This window comes from Gopherus evgoodei, chromosome 5, assembly GCF_007399415.2.
Source record: "Gopherus evgoodei ecotype Sinaloan lineage chromosome 5, rGopEvg1_v1.p, whole genome shotgun sequence".
Classification (NCBI taxonomy): domain Eukaryota; kingdom Metazoa; phylum Chordata; order Testudines; family Testudinidae; genus Gopherus; species Gopherus evgoodei.
In genome coordinates this window covers 36,509,005-36,535,471 of record NC_044326.1, presented here as the reverse complement: position 1 = coordinate 36,535,471, position 26,467 = coordinate 36,509,005, and the positions used below count along the sequence as shown (strand labels likewise).

Here is a 26,467-nt window from a genome sequence, read left to right as displayed (position 1 = left end):
CTCATAGTGCTGCCCAAGTATGTGAATGTTTCTACATTAGTGAGAATATGATCCTTTTTCTGTACTGATGATGGTGAGGCAATATTAAAGGTCATGATATCTGTCTTAGTGTAGTTGATTTTCAGTCCAATTTGCTGGCTGAATGTGTTCAGTTGGGTTGTTTTCTCTTGAATATGGTGTTGGGTATGTGATAGGTGAGCAATATCACCTGTGAAGTCTAGATCTTCAAAGGATGAGAAGGGTATCCATTTAATGCCCCTTGGTATGTCTTCTGTTGTATGCTGTATTACCCAGTCGATGGCAATGTTGAAGAGGATTGCAGGCATGACAGATTTGATGGGGATGTGATGGATTGCCCCTCTTTAAGGTGCCACCTGATGTCCTGGGACACTACTCAGCCCGACTGTTCTTCCAGCCTGGGCCTGCGTGTCTTGCTGAGCCAGGCTCTTAAGCCTCCTCTAGCACACACACAGGCATGGCCACACCCAGCTGCAAAAAGACAGACACTGACAGCAGCTGTGAAGACTCAGCTTAAGGGACTTTCCCCAGCACTCAAGTGCCCACCTCCCTTGAAGTGCAGACCCAAAGCTTTATTGTCTTGTGCGCTTTATAGAAAGATCTGCACAACGCAAGCTTATAAAAATTCACCCGTTCCCTCAATGTGAAGAGAGATATACATAGCTTCTTCTGCTGCTTACCCTCCCCAATATGGATTGCACAAACTGGGTTTAATAATAGGGCTGTCAAGCAATTAAAATAAATCACAATTAATCACGCTGTTAAACAATAATAGAATGCCATTTATTTAAATATTTGGATATTTTCTACATTTTCAGATATTTTTATTTCAATTACAACAGAATACAAAATCTACAGTGCTCACTTTATGTTTACTTATTACAAATATTTGCACTACAAAAAAGAAACGTCAATTCACCTCATTGAAGTACTGTAGTGCAATCTCTTTATCATGAAAGTTGAACATACAAATATAGAATTATGTAAAAAAAAAATAACTGCACTTAACAATAAAACGTCAAACTTTAGAGCCTACAAGTCCACTCAGTCCTACCTCTTTTTCAGCCAATCACTCAAACAAGCTTATTTACATTTGTGGTAGATAATGCAGCCCACTTCTTGTCTACAATGTCACCTGAAAGTGAAAATAGGTGTTGGCATGTCACTGTTGTAGCCAGCGTAGCAAGATATTTACTTGCCAGATATGCTAAATATTCATATGCCCCTTCATGCTTCGACCACCATTGCAAAGGACATATATTCATGCAGATGATGGATTCTGCTCAATAATGATCCAAAGTAGCGGGGGCCGATACATGTTCACTTTCATCATCTGATCCGAGTCAGATGCCACCAGTAAAAGGCTGATTTCCTTTTTTGGTGGTTTAGGTTCTGTAGTTTTCGCATCAGAGTGTTGTTCTTTTAAGACTTCTGACAGCATGCTCCACACTTCACCCTTAGATTTTGAAGGGCACTTTAGAGTCTTAAATCTTAGGTCTAGTGCTGTAGCTATTTTTAGAAATCTCAGATTGGTATGTTCTTTGCATTTTGTAAAATCTCTCGTGAAAGTATTCTTAAATCAAACAACATATGCTGCGTCATCATCAGAGACTGCCATAACGTGGAATATGTGGCAGAATGTGGGTAAAACCACGGACCAGGAGACATACCAATCCCCCTCCCTCCCCTGCCCTCGGAGTTCAGTCACAAACCTGCAGGGCTCAAGTAGTGTTTCTAGCTTTTGAAGTTTTTCAAAATCCTTGTCTTTCAGCACTGATAGATGGTGCTTTTGAAGAGCTAATGTGGATGTGATAGCAGCTTTATTGCAAAGAAGGTGCTGAATCATAGCCAATGTGGACTTCCATCTGGTTGAAATATCTTGTACAAGAGGTTTTTGTTTCTGTCCATTTGCAGTTTGTTGTATTTCTAGTTCTGTATTGTTAGCTGGACTGTGTTTGAAATGGCCCACAAGTTTTCTACCTTTTGCCAGCATGTTTTCTAAACCACCATCACTGAGCACTCCTGTAATGGATCGCTGCAGCTGTGAGCAATGTACATCATGTGTTCAAAAGGCAAGCAACTGGCTGCTGCTACCATGTCAGTACTAATCGTTGTCACCTTTTCTTGAATATTCCATTCTTTTGCAACATCCATGAAACGTTCTGCACATGCTTCAGCATAATGTCTCTCTTCAGTATGAGTTACTGTTACAGCAAACAACTGCAAGCATCAATAAGGTGTGCCGTGACACCAAGATAGCTATGATTGTTCAAGGATGTCCAGTGACCATCAGTCAAAGCAACAGCCAGTGCATTTTTCAGATGCTCCAACTTTGTAGTCTTCTCATTGTCATAGAGGTCATTTATTCATGATGCAATGGTTCCTTAGGAGGGAAAGGTGTATGATTGCTTGGAAGATGCAATTTGAATATATTTCTTAGCCCTCTGTCATTTACAACATTGAGTCCATAGCTATTCACTTTGCAATAGCATTGGTTAAGGTGTTGTCCTTTCTTTGATCCAGGGGCCTGTAGCAATCCTGAAAGTCTATAATGGTACTCTGTCGCAGCTGGCTGGATTCATTTGCTGGTGGTGGGTTATCTGGACACAAAAGCATGCTTAGAACATAGGTGGTACTGCAGACTTGAAGTGCTCCTATGGTATTGGAACTCAGCCTTACAATAGCTACAAAAAACAGTCCTTTTATCCAAAGAACAATCTGGAAGTATTTTAAAGAAACTTCCCATTCAAAAGACCTGAACTGTTGCTGCTTTGCTCCATTATCTTTTTCTGATATTTAATCACTCCAGGTCATGAAAGCACAGTAGAACTGAATCCATGTCTGCAATAATTCAATACATTCTTCTATATGATCAATATATTCGTGTCCTGTTCAAAAGAGTCCTTGCCAAGGATATGGAAAGATTTTACCTCAGGATTAACATTCAGTAGGAGACTGATCGGAGGCTTTTTTTTTCGCCTGCTGCTGCTGGATTAGCCTTTTGTATACTATTTTGTATGTGTACTTTAGAGGAGTCCTGGCTTCAGAGTTGACCTCTGGGCAGCACAGAGGTGGCGGGAAGGTATCAGCCTCAGCCAGGGGAGGGGCAGAGCTTAGTGGGGGTTCAGCCTTAGCTGCAGGCGGCACGAGATGGGAAGGAGCTCATCCCCAACTTCATGCAGCACGGGGCTTGGGGTGTGCATATCAGTTCCCGAAATCGGGGTGGGAATGGGGTCAGACCCATCCCCAGCTGCAGGTGGCATGGAGCTCGGGGTGGGGGTCAGCCCCAGTGGTTGACGGTACAGGGCTAGTGGGGGGGAAGACCCCAGCATGGGCAGTGGAGAGCTCAGGGCGAGGACTTAGCCCCAGATGCAAGCAGCAGAGGGTGGGTCAGTCAGCCCCAAGAGGTGTGCAGAGGATGGCTGGAGCGAGCCCTAAAAGGCTGTGAGGGAGCTTGGGCAAGCCCCTGGCCATCTTGTTTTTACTTAAAAAATACTTCTCTGGTGGAGCCGGTGTGAGAACCACGTCTTCCTGTAGCCTCTTCTCTTTCCGCTCGCCCTCTGGTGGCAGCTTGCATTACTGCGCCTGACCTGGTGTAGGGCCTCTGGAGCAGCTGATGCTGCCCTGCTATGATTAATGCATGTTAAAAAAAAATTAACAGGTTAATTATGCTGTGTGTTAATTACGTGTGTTAATGGTGGTTAATTGGCAGCCCTATTTAATAATAAACAAAACAAATCTATTAACTATAAAAGGCAGATCTGAAGTGATTATAAGGGATAGCAAACAGAATAAAGCAGACTACTAAGCAAATAGAACAAAACACTGCAGACTAAGATCTTTCAATGAAGTGGGCTGTAGCCCATGAAAGCTTATGCTCAAATAAATTTGTTAGTCTCTAAGGTGCCACAAGTACTCCTGTTCCTTTTTTTGGTTTCAGGAAGTAATTTCTCACCCAAAATATTATTTTAGGCAAGTTGCAGAGTTTCTATAGCTTAGAGTTCCAGTTATTTCTTCTTACAGACTGGATGCCTGTCTCAGACTGGACTTTCCCTGCCTTTCCCCTCAAGTTAGTTCCTTTGTCCCTTCAAGTACTTTCAGCAGTCCTTCTTCTTGGGTAGGCAATGGAGAAGAGTCCAAATTAACCCCCTCCCAGCCTTAAAAAGGATTTACCTAAGGTGAGAAACCTTTATTTGATCCCCATGCCCCTACAGAAGGAAAGTACCAGCAGTATCCAAGGTGGTATTTTGTATCAGGTGACAGGACTACCTGACTTTGTAGTGTCACAGCTACCTCCCAGGACATCTCTCAGGAAGTTTCTTCCTAATGGCCCATCAAGGCTGTGGTGGCCGGTTGTGTGGTGGGTATCTCCCAAATACACACAGTTGTAATTATTGGAATTGGAAAAGGTTCAGAAAAAGGCAACAAAAATGAGCAAAGGTATAAAACAGCTGCCATATAAAGAGAGATTAATAAGACGGGGACTTTTCAGCTCGAAAAAGAGAGGACTAAGGGGGGATATAATAGAGGTCTATAAAATCATGACTGGTGTGGAGAAAGTAAATAAGGAAGTGTTGTATACTCCTTCTCACAACACAAGAACTAGCGGTCCCCAAATGAAATTAATAGGTAGCAGGTTTAAAACAAACATGAGGAAGTATTTTTTCACACAACGCACAGTCAATCTGTGGAACTGCTTGACATAGGATGTTGTGAAGGCCAAGACTATAACAGGGTTCAAAAAAGAACTAGATAAGTTCATGGGGGATAAGTCCATCAACGGCTATTAGCCAGGATGGTCAGGGATGGTGTCCCTAGCCTCTGTTTGCCAGAAACTAGGAATGGGTGACAGGGGATGGATCACTTGATGATTACCTGTTCTGTTCATTCCGTCTGGGGCACCTGGCATTGGCCACTGTCGAACGACAGGATACTGGGCTAGATGGACCTTTGGTCTGACCCGTTCAGGCCATTCTTATGTAATTGTTACATAATCAATATTCCTAACTTTAGATACAGAAATGATATATGCATACAAACTGGATAATCATACTCAGTAAATCATAACCTTTCCAATGATACCTTACAAGACCCATCTTGCATAAAATATATCTTAGGCCATATTCATAACCACATTTCTATGAAGAATGTAGGGAGTAATGTCATAGGGGGCAGGTGACAAAAACCCAAAGGTAAGTTAAAAACATGGAGACCTGAGAGAAGGGTTGGAATCTGGTGTGGGGGGGAGCATAGACCATTATAGCAGGGATAAGGGAGAAACAAGAAAGAACATAGGGGGAAATCAAATCAGTATTTTAGATGTCTGTATATATAATATGCAGTATTATATATAGTATATTAGATGTCTGTATACTAAGAAAAAAGAAGAAATGGTAATTAATAAACATATCTAGGACATAATTGGCATCACAGAGACTTGGTGGGATAATACACATTACTGGAATATTGGTACAGAAGGGTACAGCTTTCTCAGGAAGGACAGGCAAGGAAAAAGGAAGGAGGTGTTGCCTTATATATTAAAAATGTGTACACTTGGACTGAGGTTGAGATGGACAGAGGAGACAGACTTGTTGAAAGTCTCTAGGTAAGGATAAAAGGGGTAGAAAACAAGGGTGATGTCATGGCAGGGGTCTACTACAGACCACCTAACCAGGAAGAAGCAGTGGATGAGGCTTTTTCTAAATAACTAACAAAATTATCCAATGCACAGGACTTGGTGGTGATAGGGGACTTCAACTACCCAGACATCTGTTGGTAAAATGATCCAGCAGGGCACATATTGTCCAACAAGTTCTTGGGATGTATTGGAAACAATTTTTTATTTTCAAAGGTGGAGAGAGCTACTCGGGGAGAGGTTGTTCTAGATTTGATTATGACAAATGGGGAGGAACTGGTTGGAAATTTGAAAGTGGACAGCAGCTTAGGTGAAAGTGATCATGAAATAGTAGAGTTCATGATTCTAAAGAATGGTAGGAGGGAAAACAGCACAATAAAGATAATGGATTTCAAGAAGGCAGACTAGCAAACTCAGGGAGCTGGTATGTAAGATTCCCATGGGAAGCAAGTCTAAAGGGAAAAACAGTTCAAGAGAGTTGTCAGTTTTTCAGAGAGACATTATTAAGGGCACAAGAGTAAACTATGCCACGCATAGGAAAGATAGGAAGTATGGTAAGAGCCCACGCTGGCTTAACCAGGAGATCTTCAGTGATCTGAAACTCAAAAGAGTCCTAAAAAAGTGGAAACTAGATCAAATTACAAAGGATCAATATAAACAAATAACACAATTATGTACAGACAAAATTAGAAAGGCCAAGGCACAAAATGAGATTAAACTAGCTAAAGACAAAAAGGTTAACAAAGGAAGGATAGCTCGGTGGTTTGAGCATTGTCCTGCTAAACCCAGGGTTGTGAGCTCAATCCTTGAGGGGGTCACGTAGGGATCTGGGGCAAAAAACTGTCTGGGGATTGGTCACGCTTTGAGCAGGGGGTTGGACTAGATGACCTGCTAAGCTCCCTTCCAACCCTGATATTCTATGAACACATTCTACAAATACACTAGAAGCAAGAGGAAGACCAAGGACACAGTAGGCCTGTTACTCAGTGAAGTGGGGAAAACAAGAATAGAAAATGTGGAAATGGCAGAAGGACTAAATGACTTTGTTTCAGTTTTCACCACAAAGGTTAGTAGCAATGGGACATCTAACAGTGAATGCCACTCAAGATGAGGTAGGATCAGAAGCTAAAATAGGGAAAGAACAAGTTAAAAATTACTTAGACAAGTTAGATGTCTTCAATTCACCAGGGCCTGATGAAATACATCCTCAAATACTCAAGGAGCTGACTGAGGAGATATCTGAGCCATTAGCAATTATCTTTGAAAAGTCATGAAAGACAGGAGAGATTGAAGAGGACAAATATAATGCAAATCTATAAAAAGGGGAATAAGGACAACCTGGGGAATTACAGACCAGTCATCTTAACTTCTATATCCAGAAAGATAATGGAGCAAATAATTAAGCAATCAATTTGCAAACATTTAGAAGGTAATAAGGTGATAAGTAGCAGTCAGCATGGATCCATAATAGCTTTCTTTGACAGGGTAACAAGCCTTGTGGATGGGGGAAGTGGTAGATGGGGTATATCTTAACTTTAGTAAGGCTTTTGATATAGTCTTGCATGACCTTCTCATAAACAAACTAGGGAAATACAACCTAGATGGAGTTATTATAAGGTGGGTGCATAACTGGTTGGAAAACCATTCCCACAGAGTAGTTAGTTATAAGTGGTACAAAGTCAAGCTGGAAGGGCATATAGAGTGGGATCTCACAGGGATTAGTACTGGATCCAATTCTGTTCAATATCTTCATCAATGATTTAGATAATGGCATACAGAATACACTTATAAAGTTTGTGGATGATACCAAGCTGGGAGGCATTGCAAGTGCTTTGGAGGATAAGATTAAAATTCAAAATGATCTGGACAAACTGGAGAAACGGTCTGAAATAAATAGGATGAAATTCAATCAGGACAAAAGCAAAGTACTCCACTTAGGAAGGAACAATCAGTTGCACACATACAAAATGGGAAATGACTGCCTAGGAAGGAGTACTGCAGAAAGGGATCATAGTGGATCACAAGCTAAATATGAGTCAACAGTGTAACATTGTGACAAAAAAAAACAAAAAAACCCCAACCTACATAAAAAAGCAAACATCATTCTGGGATATATTAGCAGAAGTGCTAGCAAGACACGGGAAGTAGTACTTTTGCTAAACTCAGCTCTGATTAAGCCTCCGCTAGAGTATTTTATCCAGTTCTGAGCACCACATTTCAGGAGAGAGGTGGCCAAATCAGAGAAAGTCCAGAGAAGAGCAACAAAAATTATTTACGGTCTAGAAAACATGCCCTACGAGGGAAGATTGAAAAAGTTGGGGTTGTTTAACCTGGAGAAGAAAAGACTGACAGGGGAAATAACCTTTTAATGTTCTTGAAAACAGTTACAAGGAGGAGGGAAAAAATTGTTCTCTTTATCCTCTGAAGATAGAACAAGAAGCAATGGGCTTAAATTCAGCAAATTCAGTTTAGGTTGGACATTAGGAAACTGTCAGGGTGGTTAAGCACTGGAATAAATTGTCTATGGAGGTTGTGGAATCTCCACCATTGGAGATTTTTAAGAGCAGTTAGACAAATACCTGTCAGGGATGGTCTAGATAATGCTTAGTCATGCCAGAAGTGCAGGGGACTGGAGTAGATGACCTCTCAAGGTCCTTTCCTGTCCTATGATTCTATGATGATAAAGGGCAGGGAGGGCAGGACCATATTGATTTGCATTTTAGTAAACATGTAACCTCTTTCACTCATAACCATGCCTTCATCCTCAGAGCTGGAAGAAACTTTATGTAGAGGTAACCCTCAGGGAAAAAAAGCATTCAAAGGGTAACTGGACTATAAAAGTGAGTGGCAGAAACATCCCAGGAACCTTCTCTTTCTCTGTCACCCGAGAAGACAAAGCAGCTGCCTTTGGATTTTGGGAGGGCTCTGACCTGAGAATTTGGTCAGCCCAGTTGCTAGGAACATTTAACTTGAACCAAATCTAATTTGTTTAAATTTAGTTACCAGGAAGCATTTTATCTTTATTTCTCTTGCAACCATTTCTGATTTTAATACTTATACTCACTTAAAACCTATTCCTTTATAGTTAAATAAACTTGTTTCATTCTTTAATCATAACTAAACCAGTGTTGTGTTTAAACTGAATTGTTTGATAACTCCAATTAAAGTAGCAAACTGTTAAATGCTGACCTGTCACAGGGGAAATGGACCTCTAATATCTAGACTGTCCAAGAGAGGGCTGGACAATGCAAAACACACATTTTGAGGGGAGATCTGTGACTGGGAGTGTGTTGGGGCCACTCTGCTAGTGGTAACCAAGAGTGGTGGAAGCCAGAGTGTGATTGGAGAGTTTTGGCAGGCTGCAGTTATACACAGACACTTGGGTATGATCTGCTTGCTGTTTAGCTATTAGTGAGGGGCCAAGCCTGGGAGTAAGAACAACAAAGCATTATGAGGCACCCAAGGTTGCAGGGCAGGTGATAGCAGCCCCTCAGTGGTCTGGATTGTATGCCACAATGTCATAATCCTACTCTTTGAAGTATATATCCTTACAACATCCTTATGAGGAAGGGAAGTGTTATTTGTATGCATTTTACAGATGGAGAACTGAGGCACAGAGGTTATGTCTACAGTGCAACTGGGAGCGAGGCTCCAAGCCCAGGTAGACAGACTCAGGCTATTGGAGTCATAGTATGAGCTAGTATGTTAAAAATGGCAGTGTGGACATTGTGGATCCCGTGGAAACTCAGGCTAGCCACCAAGCTCAGACTCAGGGGGCTGGGTGGGCTTCAGAGCCCAAGCTTCCATCCCACCCTCAGTGTCCATTCTGCTATGTAGGAATAGGGAACAGTGTGGGAAAAGGCAGGAGTGGGAAAGAGAAAACAAAGGGATCAAGAAGGTGAGACCAGTGAAGTCAGTGGGTTTAGATAGTGAATAAATAGACAATGAAATGAAAATGCTGGCAGCACTGAAGAGCTTGAATTTCATGCAGAATATAGGAAGCCAGTGCTGTTAAGAGACATGAGATATATGAGTAGGCGGCAATATGGTCTTATGGCAGGAGCAAAAGTATTCAAGTGCTGAATGGTGAGTAGACTGAGGGGGAAAGTCAGGGAACCTGGATGGAAGGAGGTTACAGGAATCCAGGTGAGAAAATAATGGCACAAACCAAATTTTGACAGTGGATGGAAATAAAGGGTTGAGTTTTTTTAAAGTGCATAGAGAGGGAAGAAGCAACAAGACTGGTGATAGCCTGGGTCTGAGTAAGAGAGAGATCAAAGCAACCCTTGAGCGACATGAAGGGAAGGTGATTATAAACTGCTCCCCAGAGGAATAAGCTTGTTCCTTTGGAAACATTGGACCAGATCCTACATTTACACCATTGTACAGCCAGAGTAACTTCACTGTCTGCAGAGAAGCTGCGCTAGATTTACAATGGTGTGACTTTGGTCTAATGGGTATTCTGTGAAATAATCTCCATTTTAACCACATAATTTCTTTCCAAACATGAGCTATGTTAGTCCGTAGGCTTCTGTTATGTTTAAAAAAAGAAAAAAAAAGGCCAGACTGCAGTACAAAAGCAAAACCCCCCAAACCTTTGAGAAAATGTAGCTTGCTCAAGAAAGGATCATGAACCTATAGAGGCTCACTGGCACTATCTAGTGGTCAAAGAGAGAATTTACCTCAGCTATGCTAAAAACAAAATGCATCATTAAGGCCTCATATTCAGCAAAGCACTGAAGAACATTTCTGACTATGAGCATGTGCTTAAATCTCATTGTCTTCGATGGGATCTTAAATATGTGCTTACATGCTTTACCAAATTGGAACCTAAGGCAGATTGTTTGTCATGACAGGTGTGGGGAATAGTAATGGCTTATTTATGGCAAAAAAGTGTAGTTTTCATTTTAAAAGGATATCATGGGATACTAAAGTAATATTAAATTGTTTTTCCATGGAAAACTGAGAAGTTAAATAGATATATTTTACTTTTTACACTAAAACGGGTTAAAATTACTTAATTCTATAATATATCTTAAAGAACCTAAGAGGTACATCTGGAAAAAAAAACAAACCATGAAGTCTTGCTCAGTAAGGGTTGGTGAGGTTTCCAGACATCATGAATAAATGGATGGAATAAAAAGAAAGGGTTACTTATTTTACAGTAATTACAGTGATTCTTCTAGAGGTGTTGTCCACATACATTCCACTGCTGTTTCGCTTGCCCTGTTCTGTACTCAAGTTCAGATTACTTTGGCCAGCAGTATCCATTGGAGAAGGGGGCTCTATGTGCACCCAGAGTGTCCATATGTCTCCTACTGGAGGGCATAAAGGACAGTGTGACCCCAACCATCCCTCAGTTCCTTCACCAATACAGAATCCAGGTCTTATAAGACTGTAGTAGCAAGGAAGGAGGGCAGGTCATAGAATATATTATACAAGAACAACGCTGCTCAAAGAGCCACAGTTAGTATAAGGGAAATGTTTTCGTCAGCCAAACAATGTTTGGGGAACTTCTGTTTGTGGAAAATTTAAAAATCACAAGACTCCCCCAAAATCAAAGATCAAATTGAGTTCCCACATAGTTGTTTCCAACTCTCCTGGTTGTGAAAAATGCTTTTGAGACATGTACTGAGTGCAAACAGTGTTGTCTTCCAGAATCTCCAGAAAGCCTGTAACAAGTGCTCTATAAGTCATCACACCGACGACAACATTACCTGTTTCATTGCTGACCTCAGTAGTAGGTAGACTAAAGAAAGGTGTGGGAGTGAAGTCACTAGGAACAAGCAGGAATTGGGGGTTGCTGAAGAAAAGCAAGTACAGAGGGGAAAGAACAGATTTACAAAGAAAGAAAACAGAAAATGGAGGATGAGGAAAGAAACAAAGATCAGAAATATCAGTGTTTCCAAGGTGAGCATATTTTCCCATTAAATGCAACAAAAGATCTTGAATAATGATAACTAAAAGTTATTCACATCAGTGGGATTATGGACTTGAGTTCATTCCTCACTTAGGAAGTATAGCAGCTGCTATTTCCATTTATAAGTGGGTAAACTGAGAAACAGCGAAGTTAAGTGACTTATCCAAACTCACACAGCAAGCTGCTGTCAAAGGCAGAAAGAGAATTCAAGTTTCAGGGCCAGAACCATGCAATCTTAGTAGATGTACACCCAGGCTATGGATTTAAGATTCCAATTGTGAAAATTGGAATGATTTAGGCTTTAGGCTGTAAGTTTGTTTTTACCCACCAGTTATGTTTTACACATATACACAGAATGTTTACAGTACTTTTTGAGAAGTTTCAAAGCAATCCTTTCCCCCCTATCAAACGTGACCTCCATTTAGCAAACATGTTGCAGTGCAGAAGCCTATGGATGATCTTTGTTTACATCTGTGCCTGCGTAGTAGCATAACTGAGGTCAGTAAGACTGTAAATAGTTCTGGGAAAACTAGTTACCAATCATTACTAGAATGCAACAAGGAAAGCTCACCTGATTTATTTTGGTGTAGAAGTACAGCCAAGTCATGAGGATTGCTCTTTTTTTTTTGGCTTTTAAAATAAAAGTTGACAAGAGTATTAACAAATCACATTAACCTTACCAACTTGAATAGTTCCATTGACATCAGTGAAATTATCTGCATGTCACAACGGGTCAAAGTCTTCTTATCTATTTGTATAGTCTGATCAATTGACTTGTAGCAGTTGCCAGGTTCATTCCTGTTCAGAAGTTTAGGTTTGATTGTTTCAGCATATTGTAAAAATCTATGACTCTTTATAAGTCTGCTGGATTCAATCCAAACTGCCTGTTTCAAAGTAGTAAGCAGTGTAGTTGTAGCACTGTTGGTCCCAGGACATGAGAAGACAAGATGGGTGAGGTAATATAGGTTACTGGATCAAGTTCCGTTGGCCCAATAAAGGGTATTACCTCACCCACCTTGTCTATTTCAGATAAGCTATTTGACAGCCAACATTAAATAAAAGCTACTTACTTATGTAGTGAAAACTTTACACTGCCAATTGTTTCAGTTAAGACACTATCCAAAATTAAGGTTAGTCCCATGAGCCTAGGTCTGAAGTTAAATTTATTTTAACTGTTTTTACAACAGCTACAGAAAAAAATATTGACCGTCTAAAGTAACCAAGGTAAATGTAATCTATTTTAAAAAACTGATTTCAAAGGGAATTTTTAGTGGAAGGTTCTCTCCAGTTCCCCTACTGGACCAATTCAGAGGACAAGAACATGGCCTAAACAATCAAGGCCATCCTTCTTCCCCTAAATGCAAGCTACAGTCCCCCCAGGGTTACCTCAGTATAATACTGATTGAATTGTTTTGTTAATTTGAGATTTTTAATATTTTAATGCATCTTCTAATGTCTTGAGGTGCATGTACCAGACCCAATGAAAATATACAATTTTGCTTCTAAGCAACAAAAAGGGTTGGAGCCCCACATTCTCCCAACTCCACCCTTAGGTAGACAATTAGGCTTAAGGAGTTTCCTATGAGGCCTGGTCCACACTACACAGTTAAATCGATTGAAACAGCGTTAAATCGATTTAACGCTGTACCCATCCACACTACAAGGCACTTTAAATTGATTTTAAGGGCTCTTAAAATCGATTTCTGTACTCCTCCCAACGAGAGGAGTAACCCTAAAATCGATATTACTGTATCGATTTAGGGTTAGTGTGGACGGAAATCGAAGTTATTGGTCTCATTCTTTTACTGTAGCTACCCAGAGTGCACCGCTCCGGAAATCAATGGTAGCCTAGGACCATGGACGCACACCACCGAATTAATGTGCCCTAGTGTGGACACAAAATCGATTTTATAATATCGGTTTTATAAAACCAGTTTTAGTAATTTCGATTTTATGCTGTAGTGTAGACGTAGCCTGAGATAGGTATTGCCAGCTCAAGCACCCAGCTGATCTCAGCTATTCAGTAGGCACTCTTTAAGGAAGAAGCCAAGCAACATATAGCACTACACTGATAAAAAGTCAACACTAAATTGCACATAACAGCAATAGGAAGGTAGAGTAGCAGCTCCTGGAGAAGTAGTGCAATATATTCCTTACAACTGATCCTAACAGGCGGACTTACCTCCTGTAACCCTCCTTTGAAGGCCACTCAAAAGTATCGGCAAACTCTGGAGGGAGATACATTCACTCTTTCTTAACAAACATATGCATATGACATATATCAGATCACCAACATCTTCTATGATGTGTCCAGTGCTATATGTTTATTATACAAATCTACATTCGTGAGTTGAAATTAATTCCAGTAGAAAATGAAGACTCTACACATCAGGGCAAACTTAACATACAAACTAAATACAAAATCTCATTGATTCCTATTTGTATATTCTGCTTGTTAACTTACACGAGCTGAAACTGATATCCTTTAAAAAAAACACAACTGTTTAAGATCTTCAAAGTCAAAAACAATGGATATGTAATCTTAAATTTAAAACAGTATTTATAAAACCTTATACACTTTCAAAATGCTCCTTAACCAATTTTCACAGGAAAACAGAGGTAAAAGACTCAGATTTTGCATCAGCTTATACTAGCACAGACACCTTAGCCCCACATAAGTGTAGTCATCTAAAAGCATGGATTTCCAGGTCTGATCAGGATATAAGCGAGTTGCCCACCACCACAAACTAGATCGGTGGCATAGCCAGGACTAGAACCTATGTCTCTCAACTACAGATCATGTAATTCAATCAGCTCTTTCACAGTTTTACATAACTTTCTGACCCACACAACATTTGTCCTGTAAGGATTAGTGATTTAATAACCATGTAACAGGTGGAAATATTGCACCTTCTTTACCCTGTTTTTGATGTCAGCACTTGCAGAAGAAATGCTGTCCTTCAGAAATGGTTTCCAAATATTTTGTTCTACAGTGCATGCATCTATATTTCAATCTACACATTTACTCTGTGAGTGATTAAAGCTATGAACAATAGATATAGCCAAGAAGTATTTTAGTTCCGTTTTTAAACAGAAGCAACTTTATTGGAATTGTTTCTTTAAACAGATCAATATGACTTTTGTATGAGGTAGAACCAACTCCCTCCTCCCCTCCTTCTCAATCTTACTTTGTTGAGGAACATACCTGAATGGGTGTGAAATTTTCCAACCTCAAGTTTATTAAACTAAATTCTTGGTTTTCTACCCAAGACTCAAACAGCAGCATAGTGACAGTGCCACGTAATACAGCAAAGCTGCTATCAGCAACACCAATTCATATTTGACGTGAAAGCCTGATCCCAGCTCCTGCATATGAATAAGTCCACCAGAGCAGCATACAGGAGCCCTAAAAGCCCCATATTTGACCAGAGGATTCCCCCAGCACAGGAACTCGTGAAGACAACCATAAGGCTGCTTTCTGAGGACCATCTCACAAGTCCTGGTATAAGGGATAGGGCATGTCAGGCCTCGGACTCACAGCAAGTAACCTTTTAGCATGTAACCTTGGCAGTGATGCAGCCCACAGGCAACCAGTGACAGGCATCCAAGGACTAGTTTATGCCAGGGGCTTCAGAGAAAATCTAGACTTAGGAGTGTGCTGGTTGAGAGTTTGAAAGTGGAAGGCAGCTTGGGTGAAAGTGATGATGAAATGATAAGAGTTCATGATTCTAAGGAACGGTAGGAGGGAGAACAAAATAAAGACATTGGATTTCAAGAAGGCAGACTTTAGCAAATTCAGGGAGTTGGTACGTAAGATCCCATGGGAAGCAAGTCTAAGGGGAAAAACAGCTGTAGACAGTTGGCAGTTTTTCAAAGAGACATTATTAATGGCACAAGAGCAAACTATCCTACTGTGTAGGAAAGATAGGAAGTATAGCAAAAGACCACCCTGGCTTAACCAGGAGATCCTCAATGAGCTAAAAATCAAAAAAGTCCTACAAAAAGTGGAAATTAGGTCAAAACAAACAATGAAATGGAGAAAATGTACATCAGTTTTAATAAAAACATGATTTTAATATTGTTTACTGATTTACAGTTATATCACATTACATGCTTTCTGCATTGTTCACTCATCTTGCATATACTATGTCTTTCATTTGTATTTATAAACTCAGAAAGGAATACTCAAACAGTGGAGTAAAGTACAATGATCTGCATAATTTATTCTGATCAGATTTATTCTATAAGTGGCTACAGATTAACCCCAATAGCAAGTTCTCTTCTCTTCCCTCAAACCCATGAAAAAGTGATTCGGTTCTAAACTCGAAAATCATTCAGCCATCTCAGTGTCAGTCCATTTTGTTCCAGCAGCTACAGAACTCTGAAGAAAAATTTAGTATCAATCTTCAGAATCAGCAGCATTCATTGCAGTGACTACCTAAACCACCATATTGAGAATCCTTCTCCAGCAACACCTGAACAATACACTCATTAGTGTATGAGTCAAAACAGTTGCTTTGAACATATCCATCTTCAGGCACACCTTGTGAGGTACACAGACAATGTTGTTATTTCCTTCCAAATGGATCAGACCACACTTTTAACCCTACAAATCAAATAAAAAAAAAACACCATCAAGAGTTTATAGATTTTTATAGGCCAAAAGGACAACTATAATTATTGTCTGACCTGCATAACAGGTCAAAGAACTGCACACAGTAATTTCTGAATCAAGCCCATGACTTCTGTTTGACCTATAGCATATCATTTAGAACGACATCCAAGCCTTGATTTAAAGAATTCAAGTGATGAAGAATCTAGGTAAGTTGTTCCAGTTACTCTCTGTGTTAAAAAACTGCACCTTATTTTTAGTCTGAATTTATCTAGCTTCCATCTGTTATGTCTTTTTCCACTAGATTATAGAGCTATTATCAGACATTGTAGACAGTGATCAAGTCACTGCTTAACCTTCTTTTGGATAAATAGACTGAGCTTCTTTAGTCTCAATCCATAAGGCATGTCGTCCAGACCTCAACTCATTCTTGTAGTTCTTTTATGAACCCTATCTAATTTTTCAACATCCTATTTGAACTGTGGATACAGTGGATACAATATTGAAGTAATAGTCTCACTGATACCATATACAGGAGTATTCCCCTGCAGTTGATTTTGGACTTTTATAAAAAAAAAATTGAAACAAATAATCCTGTAATACATCTTAATAGATATGGTCTATTTCAGAAACACAAATAGCCTCTTGTCTGCAACAACAAATGGCCAACCTTTAGCTAGTACTTTAACCCTCCCACAGGCCAAGTAAATATAAGGGCTATCAGGAAGAATCTCTTTCACTGGCACAGCAAGCCATAGAAGCTAGCTGGAAATTATAACAGTAGTTATCAACAAAATATTTCTGACACTGGAAACGATAAATGCTCAGGCAGCTCAGTTCATAGAATATCAGGCTTCACAGAATACCTAGTCCAACCCCCTGCTCAAAGCAGGGCCAATCCCCAAGTAAATCATCCCAGCCAGGGCTTTGCCAAGCCTGACCTTAAAAACCTCTAAGGAAGGAGATTCCACCATCTCCCTAGGTAACCCATTCCAGTGCCTCACCACCCTCCCAGTGAAGCACTGGAATGGGTTACCTATGATTTTTCCAAGGACTGAGATGAGGCTGACTGGCCTGTAGTTCCCCAGATCCTCCTTCTTCCCTTTTTTCAAGATGGGCACTACAGTAGCCTTTTTCCAGTCATTGGGACCTCCCCCGATCGCCATGAGTTTTCAAAGATAATGGGCAATGGTTCTGCAATCACATCCACCAACTCCTTTAGCACCCTCGGATGCAGTGCATCTGGACTTGTGCTCGTCCAGCTTTTCTAAATAGTCCTGAACCACTTCTTTCTCCACAGAGGGCTAGTCACCTCCTCCCCATACTGTGCTGCCCAGTGCAGTAGTCTGGGAGCTGACCTTGTTCATAAAGACAGAGGCAAAAAAAGCATTAAGTACATTAGCTTTTTCCACATCCTCTGTCTCTAGGTTGCCTCCCTCATTCTTTAACCACCTTCTTGTTGCTAACATACCTGAAGAAACACTTCTTGTTACTCTTAATATCCCTTGCTAGCTGCAACTCCAAGTGTGATTTGGCCTTCCTGATTTCACTTCTGCATGCCTGAGCAATATTTTTATACTCCTCCCTGGTCATTTGTCCAATCTTCCACTTCTTGTAAGCTTCTTTTTTGTGTTTAAGATCAGCAAGGATTTCACTGTTAAGACAAGCTGGTCACCTGCCATATTCACTATTCTTTCGACACATCGGGATAGTTTCTGCAACCTCAATACGGATTCTACAAAATTTCTTGGTTAGAGCTTCTATTCAGCAATGGGGAGTGCAAATGTACATTTTTACAGTAAAGCCCAGTCTACACATACAAGCTGCATCAATTTTAATTGGTTCAGAAATCTATAGTTTAATCTGTAAAACCCCTCTGTATAGATGCTCTGAAACTGGTTTAAAAGTGACATATCTCCACACAAAGGGGTTGCACTAATTTAACTAAATCAATTTCAAGACCAAGTTAGTTAAATTGGTGAAATTTCTGTGCAACAACAATGTGACACACTACACCCCAGGTGAGCGCCCTGTAATCATCAACACGTATTGTCCTGCAAGGGAGTTACAATTCAATGACTTACTTGCACAAGGCCTCACCAGGGGAACTGATCAACCTTGCCTAGTGGTGACTCAGCAATGCCCACCAGACATGCCTTAACTTATGTTCTCCAAACACATGGATGGAATAAGTGTATAAAACCGAATACAGGGGCTCCATGCTTTGCCTTTGCTCCTCCCCCAACCTATGCTGCAAGCAACAAGGACACTCCAACAGAGGAGACTGGCCCAGGTTCAAGGGCGAAATCTGCGTACTATGATCTGCAATATCAAGTGGGTCGAGAAAAAACTGTTTCATCTAGATGTTGCCCAGTCTAATAGGGTTGAGAGTTTAGACTGCGTACTTTTCTTTTCGTAACCACTCTGACTTTTTGTAATCAACAAACTTGTTTTACAGTTTATCAGTGAGCTTGCCTGAAGTGTTTGGTAAATCTGCTCAGGTTCACAAAAGCTGGTGTATATCCACCTTCCACTGATTAAGTGGTGAACCAATTAATAAACTTGCACTGCTCGTCTTGAGCAGTACAAGATAATATATTTCTGAGGTACAAGGCTGGGAGCTGTGGAGATTTGGCTGGCGCCTTTCTTTGTGTGATTCATGAGTGGCTCTGGGAGCATTCATGCAATCTAGCTGGGTGTTGGGCTCCACATGCAGTTGTGCTGAGAGATAACAGTGCCAGGAGGGGTTTGCTGCTTATAACTAGCAAAGCATTGTGAGAGACAGCCCAGGCTGGAAAGTTAAGGGGGCACAGTGGTCCCACAGTCCCAAGTTGCACCTCTGGGATCCCATCACAGACGATGCCTGAGATAACTGTTTAGCATTAAGTCACATATTACAAGCTTTATTTTTTCTTTTTTTAAATAAGAACAGGGAATAAGTAAATGGGCAGAGTATTTAATTTAACATACTTGCTTTTAAAGTCTACTTAAATGCTGAAATTAGAGTATTCAATGAGTGTTTTATTAAATGCATAAACTCAGAAATACAAACTGGATATACCTGGAGGCTGAACATCCTCTTGAACAACACCAGATCGATTTGTTGCCTGGTCCTTCCCTGGTAAACACAACAAACAGTAAAATCACACAGAAAGGACACCATAGCTAACAAAATGCTATGAATCAGAAAGCCAGCCCCCACGCAAAAAAAATCTGCATGTGATAGTCTGACATGATGCTAGTGAACAGCAGTCTTCTCAACAAAAATATAATCACCACACAGGATGAAAGCTGGTATCTTAGACCAATAAACAGCAAGACAATTTTTGGATATATAACCAGACCAAAAAGAGATAATGTGAAAGGAAGAAGTACCTGTGTTTCTATAATATAGTGTCAGCTATCACCACAAAGTGATTTTAGGGTATACAACACCTTAATGGCCGATAAAATCCAACACTGATAAGCGCAAAATAATGCACATTGGAAAAACTATACATACAAAATGATGGGATCTAAATTAGTTATCACTCAAGAGAGTGATCTTGGGAGTAATTGTGAATAGTTTTCTGAAAACATCCGTTCAATGTGCAGTGGAAAGCTAACAGAATGTTAGACACCACCAGAAAAGGGATAGATAATAAAACAGAAAATATCATAATAGGGGAAACAAGATAACAACATAAAGGGAAACAAGAAGACTTTTTATCAATACATTAAAAGCAAGAGGAAGACCAAGGACAGGGTAGGCCCACTGCTCAGTGAGGAAGGAGAAACAGTAACAGGAAACTTGGAAATGGCAGAGATGCTTAATGACTTCTTTGTTTCGGTCTTCACTGAGAAGTCTGAAGGAATGTCTAACATAGTGAATGCTTATAGGAAGGGGGTAGGTTTAGAAGATAAAATAAAAAAAGAAAGTTAAAAATCATTCAGAAAAGTTAGATGCCTGCAAGTCACCAGGGCTTGATGAAATGCATCCTAGAATACTCAAGGAGTTAATAGAGGAGGTATCTGAGCCTCTAGCTATTACCTTTGGAAAGTCATGGGAGACGGGAGAGATTTCAGAAGACTGGAAAAGGGCAAATATAGTGCCCATCTATAAAAAGGGAAACAAAAACAACCCAGGAAACTACAGACCAGTTAATTTAACTTCTGTGCCAGGGAAGATAATGGAGCAAGTAATTAAAGAAATCATCTGCAAACACTTGGAAAGTGGTAAGGTAATAGGGAATAGCCAGCATGGATTTGTAAAGAACAAATCTTGTCAAACCAATCTGATAGCTTTCTTTGATAGGATAACGAGCCTTGTGGATAAGGGAGAAGCGATGGATGTGGTATACCTAGACTTTAGTAAGGCATTTGATACGGTCTCGCATGATATCCTTATCGATAAACTAGGCAAATACAATTTAGATGGGGCTACTATAAGGTGGGTGCATAACTGGCTGGATAACCATACTCAGAGAGTAGTTATTAATGGCTTCCAATCCTGCTGGAAAGGTATAACAAGTGGGGTTCCGCAGAGGTCTGTTTTGGGACCAACTCTGTTCAATATCTTCATCCACGAAGATGGATGTTGGCATAGAAAGTACGCTTATTAAAGTTTGCAGACGATACCAAACTGGGAGGGATTGCAACTGCTTTGGAGGACAGGGTCAAAATTCAAAATGGTCTGGACAAACTGGAGAAATGGTCTGAGGTAAACAGGATGAAGTTCAATGAAGACAAATGCAAAGTGCTCCACTTAGGAAGGAACAATCAGTTTCACACATGCAGAATGGGAAGAGACTGTCTAGGAAGGAGTATGGCAGAAAGAGATCTAGGGGTCATAGTGGACCACAAGCTAAATATGAGTCAACAGCGTGATACTGTTGCAAAAAAAAAAAGCAAACGTGATTCTGGGATGCATTAATAGGTGTGTTGTAAACAAGACACGAGAAGTCATTCTTCCGCTCTACTCTGCACTGGTTAGGCCTCAACTGGAGTATTGTGTCCAGTTCTGGGCACCACATTTCAAAAAAGATGTGGAGAAATTGGAGAGGATCCAGAAAAGAGCAATGAGAATGATTAAAGGTCTTGAGAACATGACCTATGAAGGAAGGCTGAAAGAATTGGGTTTATTTAGTTTGGAAAAGAGAAGACAGAGGGGACATGATAGCAGTTTTCAGGTATCTAAAAGGGTGTCATCAGGAGGAGGGAGAAAACTTGTTCACCTTAGCCTCTAATGATAGAACAAGAAGCAATGGGCTTAAACTGCAGCAAGGGAGATTTAGGTTGGACATTAGGAAAAAGTTCCTAACTGTCAGGGTAGTTAAATACTGGAATAAATTGCCTAGGGAGGTTGTGGAATCTCCATCTCTGGAGATATTTAAGAGTAGGTTAGATAAATGTCTATCCGGCATGATCTAGACAGTATTTGGTCCTGCCATGAGGGCAGGGGACTGGACTCTATGACCTCTCGAGGTCCCTTCCAGTCCTAGAGTCTATGAATCTATAATGCCACTATATAAATACATGGTACACCCACACGTTGAATACTGCCTGCAGATCTGGTCGCCCCATCTCACAAAAGATGTTAGAATTGTAAATGGTACAGAAAAGGGCAACAAAAATGATAGGTGTATGGAACAACTTCCATATGAGGTGAGATTAAGAAAAGACTGGAACTGTTCACCTTAGAAAAGAGACTACTAAATGGAGAATATGATAGAGGTCTATAAAATCATGAATGCGCGGAGAAAATGAAAATGGAAGTGTTATTTATCCCTTCACATAACACAAGAACCAAGGGTCACCCAATGAAATTAATAGGCGGAGGAGTTTAAAACAAAAAGGAAGTACTTCTTCACACAGCACACAGTCAACCTGTGGAACTTACTGCCATGGGATCTTGTGAAGGCCAAAAGTATAACTGGGTTCAAAAAGGAATCTGATATTCTCATAAAAATAGGTCCATTGATGGCTCTTAGCCAAGATGATCTGGACACAACCCCATACTCTGAATCTCTCTAAACATCCAAATGCCAGGAGCTGGGACTGGACAATGGGATGGATAACGTGATAATTGCCCTGTTCTGTTCATTCCCTCTGAAGCATCTGGCACTGGTCACCGTTGGAAAACAAGATACTGGGCTAGATGGAACATTGGTCTGACCCAGTATGGCCATTTTTACAAAATGAGTGTGGTTAGCACATTTTGGGAGTGTGGTTAGATTACTGTAATATGATATTATAATAATGTATCTTCTTAAAGACAGGGCTGATAGAACTAAACATCAATGTTTCCCTGACACTTCCCAACAGAAGAACTGGTTTGCAATAGCTTTTAACTTTAACCATTTGGGTTGAAAATTTCCCTTTCAGGAGTCTGCCTCAGGCTCCCCATCCCCCCGGGAGGAGGGAGGGAGAGAAACTGTGACAGAGTTGGAAGAGGAGATTGGCGCTTGCTGGCCAAAGAGTCTAGAAATTGGAGCTAATGAGACAGACCTGTGGAAGAAGCAGACTAGGAGCTGTGAGGGGAGGGAAATATCACTAGGATCAGATGAGGAGCTGGGAGATATACATTTTGATACAGTCTATTGACAAGGAGGAGTGAATTAAGATTGCACAGGCAACCTTAATTTGGGAATTTCCAAACTTTTGAGTGCTTGACTTTGTAACCTTAATGATGTTCTTTTAGCATAGCGTTTTGTATGTAATCTATATTTAAACTGCATTGTAAGGAGGAACAGGGTATAGAGAAGAGTGTATTTTGGTGGAAAGCTTCAGTTTGAAGAAGTGAAGCTTCCCTAATAGACTGTAGGTGCTTACCAATTAGCAAAATTGAAATAAAATCAAAGTCCCTCTGAGGTGGCCATGAAATTAATATTTCACTTTCTCTTTTACAATTCAGAAATATTTTCAAATTCTTTCAATAGATGAATCACAATAAAGTTTGTGTTAAAATGGAGATATAAATTTTAGAGATTAGATCCTTTGCTCGCCATTAAGAGTTCGCTCTTAAAAGCTTGATATAAAATTTCTGTGCCTAAATTTGATCTGTGATTTTTCAAACTTTTTTCCTTGTCTGTTTCCATCTGAGTTGTTATATGGCTCTTGCGCACAATGGAGCAACAATAAACTTTGGAATCAACTGAAAGTTAATTTATGCTCCCCCTGCTGGATCTGCATCAGCAAAACACTAAACACTGACTCATCTAGGTCTTGCATAAAAAACATTTGATTTTTTAAAAAATTGTTTACAGAATACAATGGCAAGTTTAAATATTATTTAAGAGTCAAAGAAACAGTAGATTAGAGGAGCAGCATATCCTAGACAGTTAACTCTGAAAAACAAAGAAAAAAAAGAGAATGTAGTTTAGACTAGCATTCAAGGCAATGTTCACGACATTCTAGTCCAGGGGTCGGCAACCTTTCAGAAGTGGCGTGCCGAGTCTTCATTTATTCACTCTAATTTAAGATTTTGCGCGCCAGTAATACATTTAAACATTTTTAGAAGGTCTCTTTCTATGAGTCTATAATATATAACTCAACTATTGTTGTATGTAAAGTAAATAAGGTTTTAAAAATGTTTAAGAAGCTTCATTTAAAACTAAATTAAAATGCAGAGCCCCCCCCCCACCTCTCCCAACAGGTGGCCATGCTCAGGCAGTGAGAGTGCCACTGAAAACCAGCTCACATGCTGCTTTTGGCACACGTGCCACAGGTTGCCTAACCCAATCTAGTCACTCAAGAAAGCATGACTAGTGACTAAGGTAGCTCTTAAATTCACACTATATACAAGTTACATACGTGGTATACTTATGGGAAGCTTTATGCATCCCTCAAGCTTGGAATGTTCTCTTCTGCCTCATTCAAATGACTCCTTAAAACTCACTTCTTCTGCAATATTTATCAGAACTGAGCGGAAGGTAGAAAAGATTTTTTTAACAGATTTCAAGATGTGTTCATGCCTCACTGGTCCACATAGCTGTACGTAATTATTGTCATAATTGACCTTTCCTTTCCCCTTCTCTTGATTCCCCCATACGCTGTCACATCAAACTCAGACTCTTTAGGGATAGGTCCATATCCGTAGTTGTTTCTGTGAGCTTGAAAAAGTAATTACAATTGCATGGATATGAGATATTTAAGTAATGGGAAACCATCAACTTGAAGTTTAGGCATTTTTTTAAAATAAAGGCCTTTTAGGTACTGGAGGTACAACAAGTGTTCCTGTGCCTTCCCCTGCCTTATTTTTGTTCACAGTAGAAAATGGAACACTGCAATGCAGCCAGGATTCAAAATCTAGAGTTCCTGGATTCCAGCTGTGCTCAGGCCATCAGTCCATACTGCCTCCTACGTTGTACATATACACACACGCACACATTTACTGTGTAGTGGATCATTGATAGGCCTATTTTGACTGATAGTTTCAAGTTGTTTAATATGGTTCTATTTTCCACTGTAAAAGGTTTGCCTCAGCTCCCTTTTCTATAACAATGGGTTATTGAAAACAAATAATAAAAGAAGAGGTTATTCAAAAATATTTCTATAGCAATGACTGGCTGTTTTACACGGTGTGAAACAACAGGCAGTATACATTAGGAACATTTATTCCCTGATCTGCAACAAGTCATCTTTATCTGAGATAGAGACAAGAAATAAGGAAAAATAGTGAAAATAGCAGCTGGTGTTAAGTGAGTTTGTTGCAAAAAATGTATTCTAGACACCATGGGAGGTTCTTGCAAGCAAACTAGCAAGTGTTATGGATATGAAACCCATGCTCACGCTACAGTTTACAATGTAAAAGGTGAAAAAAAAATCACTCCTCTACTGCTAACGTCAGATGTCTTAACAGTATTTCCACAAGACCATTCAGTATGCAGCATGGACAGAATTCTTTGGGGGTGATGATGGTAGGATTAGGGGTGCTAAGCCATCCTATATCCATCATGATGGTAGGTAAATTACAGATGAACTGCCAAGCTAACTGAATACAGCCACAACCACCACCCATGGAAACCATCACCACAAAACCTTTTTCTTCAAAGCACTTCATTTGAAAGAAGAGAACACCTCTCCTGGATTTTCATGCTAAGTGGTTACTGAAAATATAGAACAGATGACAGCAGGGAGGTGTTAGTTGTCAGGTTAGGGACGTTTATTCTGAGAGGGAGTAATGGTGCTCTGTCAGGATGTCAACATTATATGTATATATTTATAGGCTGGTTAAAAATACCAAGGAAAATCTGAATCCCTGCAACAGCCAAGAGGATGAGGTTAACACAGGTGGGGTAAATAACTCGTGATTAGGAGAGTCAGGAAGGGATAACTCACGGGGTAAATGAAGCACTTGCTGTACGGCATAGAGGGAGTGTTGTGAGGGGCGAGAGGATGAGTCCTAGGGATTATCTAGGGAGGGGAGCTGGGTGGAGCATGCCCGAAGGGAATGTTGCTCACTGGGACCCGTGGCCGTCCCCAAGGACAAGGGTCACAGAGGTAGGTCCACGAGCTCAGGGTGAGGGGCACAGCCTGGAGGAAGGGCCCGCCAGAATGATGCACGGAAAGCGGAGGCGTACAGGGGAGAAGCAACAGAGGGGCGCGGAGACCGGGGATCCCGCCATGCGAGGCTCGGGGGGGGGGGGGGTAACGGCGCTGCCCGCCTCCAGCGGGGTCACGCGAGGCTCGGCGGGGGGGGAGGGGTCGCTGCGCTGCCCGCCCCCAGCGGGGTCACGCGAGGCTCGGCGGGGGGGGGGGGAGGGGTCGCTGCGCTGCCCGCCCCCAGCGGGGTCACGCGAGGCTCGGCGGGGGGGGGGGGGGCGCTGCGCTGCCTACCCCCAGCGGGGTCACGCGAGGCTCGGCGGGGGGGGGGGGGTCGCTGCGCTGCCTGCCCCCAGCGGGGTCACGCGAGGCTCGGCGGGGGGGTCCGTACTCACTGTATTGCTCCACCTGCAGCAGCGGCCGGAAGTAGATGGGGTAAAACGCCGCCCCCACCACAGCCGCGAACCCACCGAAGATGAGCAGCGTGCGGGAGATCGGCGCCATGGCCAGCAAGGGAGGAGGCGAAAACCCTCCCCGCTAGCGGCACTTGCCCTCCCTGCCCTCTCACCTCCCAGTTTGCACACTTCCGCTTCCGGGGCAAGCGCGGGGATCCCGGGAAGCAGCATGGGTCACGTGGGTTCTCCGGCCTGGGCGAGAGCTAAGCCACGCCCCGTCCGGGAGGGGGCCGCGTTCTTGCTGTGACAGAGCGTCTCGCCCAGAGCTCCCCGTTCTGCGTCCTAGAGCCGGGCTGCGAGCTTGG

General features: G+C 41.3%; 1 protein-coding gene across 7 annotated transcripts; it reads right to left on the bottom strand.

The window, feature by feature from the left end:
• Positions 1 to 443: 443 nt before the first annotated feature.
• On the bottom strand, positions 444 to 26,307 carry SMIM20 (small integral membrane protein 20). 7 transcript variants are annotated; one of them, XM_030564239.1, is made up of 5 exons: positions 26,103 to 26,306; positions 19,247 to 19,303; positions 13,756 to 13,801; positions 12,254 to 12,371; positions 1,682 to 3,645 (listed from the first exon to the last, which is right to left on the bottom strand). In XM_030564239.1, exons 1-5 carry the CDS (start codon positions 26,209 to 26,211, stop codon positions 3,595 to 3,597), a joined length of 381 nt encoding a protein of 126 aa, XP_030420099.1. In that variant the 5' UTR covers positions 26,212 to 26,306; the 3' UTR covers positions 1,682 to 3,594. The 7 variants fall into 7 exon arrangements, with proteins under 7 accessions (XP_030420101.1, XP_030420099.1, XP_030420095.1 ...); XM_030564235.1 differs by lacking the exon at positions 12,254 to 12,371 and having other exon boundaries at positions 1,690 to 2,618; positions 3,515 to 3,645; positions 26,103 to 26,307; XM_030564237.1 differs by lacking the exon at positions 12,254 to 12,371 and having other exon boundaries at positions 1,690 to 2,618; positions 3,515 to 3,642; positions 26,103 to 26,307.
• Between the last annotated feature and the right edge of the window lie 160 nt (positions 26,308 to 26,467).

What these genes read in the sequence shown, in the direction of transcription:
- SMIM20 (XM_030564235.1), bottom strand. Translation starts at nt 26,211, where the DNA reads ATGGCGCCGATCTCCCGCACGCTGCTCATCTTCGGTGGGTTCGCGGCT. An exon ending in GCTGCAGGTGGAGCAATACA is followed by an intron (nt 19,304 to 26,102) that starts GTGAGTACGGAC and finishes TGTGTTTACCAG; the next exon opens with GGAAGGACCAGGCAACAAAT. An exon ending in ACACCGGCTCCACCAGAGAA is followed by an intron (nt 2,619 to 3,514) that starts GTATTTTTTAAG and finishes TTTTGTGTCCAG; the next exon opens with ATAACCCACCACCAGCAAAT.